Source organism: Sinocyclocheilus anshuiensis, unplaced genomic scaffold (genome assembly GCF_001515605.1).
Source record: "Sinocyclocheilus anshuiensis isolate Anshui unplaced genomic scaffold, SAMN03320099.WGS_v1.1 scaffold1064, whole genome shotgun sequence".
NCBI classification, from domain to species: Eukaryota; Metazoa; Chordata; class Actinopteri; order Cypriniformes; family Cyprinidae; genus Sinocyclocheilus; species Sinocyclocheilus anshuiensis.
The window spans coordinates 55,964-59,830 of record NW_015552612.1 but is presented as its reverse complement, the minus strand read 5'-3'; the positions used below and the strand labels follow the sequence as shown (position 1 = coordinate 59,830).

At 50.5% G+C, this 3,867-nt stretch overlaps 1 protein-coding gene across 1 annotated transcript in view; it reads right to left on the bottom strand.

Moving 5' to 3' along the window:
- Positions 1–3,867, bottom strand: part of ears2 (glutamyl-tRNA synthetase 2, mitochondrial) — a 15,098-nt gene that overhangs the window by 3,477 nt on the left and 7,754 nt on the right. The window contains exons 3-4 of the mRNA XM_016456984.1: positions 3,068–3,257; positions 1,298–1,770 (exon numbers count right to left, since the gene is read on the bottom strand). Of these exons, the coding sequence (XP_016312470.1) occupies positions 1,298–1,770; positions 3,068–3,257 (663 nt within the window). The remainder of the gene's footprint in view (positions 1–1,297; positions 1,771–3,067; positions 3,258–3,867) is intronic.

Below are 3,867 nucleotides of genomic sequence, written 5' to 3'. Positions count from 1 at the left end.
CTGAGAGCCGTGGGAACGGAGCGAGGCCGGTGGAGTAATTGATAATGAGCGACACCTGCACCACTCACCGGCCTCGAGTCCCACGGAGGAGCTCCGGAAGGATAAAAGGAGAAGTAACGACCATGAAAGACGAGAGAGGACCAGGCCTGGACTTTATTTTATTGTTTTGGTTCTGTTTGTGCGCGGCAGTCGTCTGTGAGGGGCTGTCGCGCTGTTTTCAGTTTTGTGTTTATTTTGTTATTAAATTATGTTTAAATGTTCGCCGGTTCCCGCCTCCTTCTTCACGATCTACAAACTTGGTTACAGTTATTAATTATTTTTTACAGATCAGACGATCAAAGCGATTATTCAAAACAGGAAGAGCTTATATAAAGAAAGCGAGCTAAGAACACTGAAACGGTCCATGACTTCAGTCTAATGTGAGTTATGCACTTTGACAAATGATCCTATTATAATCACTGAAGCTGCACAATCTCTTTTCTGCAGGTTGCTGTTTGTGCTGATGAGAGAATCTGTGAATGCAGATTCAGAATTCAGTCAACCAGCTGGAGTCCTCCGCAGGGCTCCAATCAAAACGCCTCTGATCAGAGTTCCTTTAAGACGCACTTCGACCGTCATTCTGATCGGATGAAAGAATCATCAGATTTAAAGCCTGAGACCCACTGTACGATTTTTGGCAGATGAAAGATTGGCATCGTGAAGCAATCGTTGCGATTTCTGTGATCGTGGCTCCTAATCGGTGCTCATGTCATACAGTGAGGGAGGTTCAAAAACGGCCTTTGTCACAGTCTTGTGATTAAAGATTGCCTACGATAGTTTTCTGACAGTGTCAGAAATACAGCATGATCATCGCACAGTGTTTGCCATTACGATCCACGTTTACTGACACCAATAAAAATGCGACATGAAATCAACATGACATGGCACTAAAACATAAAACTGCTTACCTCAAGTTCATATGCCTTCCTCTTTCGCCGCTTCCACTTTTTTTCAGCACACATAAAAACTACAACTGCTAAAGTGCGATTTACCATTCTCTTTTTGTTTATTACTAGCACACGCTGATGACGTTTTGTTCTTCTATAGTAACGTGCGTCGTAGTGTACAAGTCGATAGGTGTCATCGTACAGTCTACACACGTCGTACCAAAGTTTATTAGATCCATGTAGTGATCTTACAGGATAGCTAAAATCATACAGTGTGTAGCAGGCTTAAGCGGTCACTGTCCTCATCAGTGTATTTAAGCCCCGTGTGGTTTAGCACATGCTGATCTAGCAGTGTTTCTCGACACACTCACCACTGAAGCCGGATCCGGCGTGAGTGACGATGTCCAGCAGGGTCTCGGGCAGCACGCCCTGCTCTCGGAAGCGCTGGACGAAGATGTCTCCCTGTCTCTTGGACAGCTTGGTACCATCGCGGTTGAGCAGCAGCGGCAGGTGTGCGTAAGTGGGCGGCATCCAGCGCAGTGCGCGGAACAGCTGGAGGTGTTTGGCGGTGGAGATCAGCCACTCAGAGCCGCGTAGCACGTGACTGATGCGCATAGCGTGGTCGTCCACCACGCTGGCCAGGTGATAGGTGGGGAAGCCGTCGGCCTTCAGGATGACCGGATCTCCCTCCGCTGCCGCCGGATCGTGCCGCGTCCAGCTGAAGACCAGGTCCTGGAACACCTCTGCGCCGGAGACCAGCTTGAAGCGGATCACACACGGAATGCCCTGAGCCAGCTTCTGCTGCACCTGCTCCGGCGGCAGCTCTCGACAGCGGTTATCATACCTGTGGAGACGGAGGAGACAGGTGTGTGACGGAGGAGAGGAGGAGGAGACGGGGTGTGACGGAGGAGAGAAGGAGGAGACAGGGGTGTGAGGGAGGAGAGACAGACGAAGGAGACAGGGGTGTGATGGAGGAGATACGGAGGAGACAGGAGTGTGATGGAGGAGAAACAGGAGAAAGGTGTGTGATGGAGGAGAGGAGGAGGAGACGAGTGTGATGGAGGAGACAGGTGTGACGGAGGAGACAGGTGTGTGACAGAGGAGAGACGGAGGAGAGAGGTGTGAGATGGAGGAGACAGAGGTGTGACAGAGGAGACAGGTGTGTGACAGAGGAGAGACGAAGGAGACAGGTTTGTGACAGAGGAGAGAGGTGTGTGACGGAGGAGAGGCGGAGGAGACAGGTGTGTGACGGAGGAGAGACGGAGGAGAGAGGTGTGTGACGGAGGAGACAGGTGTGTGACAGAGGAGAGACGGAGGAGGCAGGTGTGTGACAGGAGAGACGGAGGAGACAGGTGTGTGAAAGAGGAGAGACGGAGGAGAGAGGTGTGTGACGGAGGAGAGATGGAGGAGACAGGTGTGTGACAGAGGAGAGACGGAGGAGACAGGTGTTTGAAAGAGGAGAGACGGAGGAGGCAGGTGTGTGACAGGAGAGACGGAGGAGACAGGTGTGTGAAAGAGGAGAGACGGAGGAGAGAGGTGTGTGACGGAGGAGAGATGGAGGAGACAGGTGTGTGACAGAGGAGAGACGGAGGAGGCAGGTGTGTGAAAGAGGAGAGACGGAGGAGAGAGGTGTGTGACGGAGGAGAGACGGAGGAGAGAGGTGTGTGACGGAGGAGACGGGTGTGTGACAGAGGAGAGAGGTGTGTGACAGAGGAGAGACGGAGGAGACAGGTGTGTGACGGAGGAGAGAGAGGTGTGTGACGGAGGAGAGACGAAGGAGACGGGTGTGACGGAGGAGACAGGTGTGTGACAAAGGAGAGACGGAGGAGACAGGTGTGTGACAGAGGAGAGACGGAGGAGAGAGGTGTGTGACGGAGGAGAGGAGGAGGAGACAGGTGTGTGATGGAGGAGAGACGGAGGAGACGGGTGTGACAGAGGAGACAGGGGTGTGACGGAGGAGAGATGGAGGAGACGGGTGTGACAGAGGAGAGACGGAGGAGACAGGGGTGTGACAGAGGAGAGACGGAGGAGACAGGTGTGTGACAGAGGAGAGACGGAGGAGAGGAGGAGGAGACAGGTGTATGACGGAGGAGAGACGGAGGAGGCAGGGGTGTGCCTCTCCCCGGCGGCGGTGTGTTTACCGCGGCACCTGTCCGCTGCGCTGGGCCTCTCTCTTCAGCAGATCCAGCCTCTGATTGGAGCAGAAGCAGTAATAGGCGTGTCCCGTCTGCAGCAGAGCAGACGCCGCCTGCGAGTAGAGCTGCAGTCGCTCGGACTGAACATACGGCCCATAACCCCCTCCTCTACGGCGGCTCTCGTCCGGCGGGATGCCTGCAACACAGACAGAATTCAGAAAGAGCTTTATTTCCAAGTATGTTTGCACATACAAGGAATTTGTTTTAGTGTCACAAGCTTCCAGTACACAGAGACAACAACAACACACAGATAATAAAAAATAAGATGTGAACAAAATACACATGTAGGCCTGTCACGATAACAACTTTTTGTTGTGCGATATATTGCCCCAGAAATAATTGCGATTAAGCAATATCATTGTCATTTTAAAGACCATTTTATGCCACTGAATATATAATCATAATGTAACAGCATAACAATGCAAGAAGGCCTACACACTTCCAAATGACAAAAAAACTTTTAATTTTTAAGAATATTTAGGTCATGGAAACTAAGTATCAAAATATCAGATACCTTAAAAACTTGAATAAATGGTAAATGAACATTTTCTAACAAAAAGTGCAAAGTAACAAGTACAAAAAAAGAAAAATGCACAAAGAACTTCTATGGAGATTTTTACATCTACAGATTTGTTTCCTGACCTTCTTTTCTCTGTAAATGAAGGGTGCACACTATTGCTGAGAAACACAATCACTACTTAGCAGTCAGATGTCCGTATGCACAAAGGCACAGATCCCTAAACAAG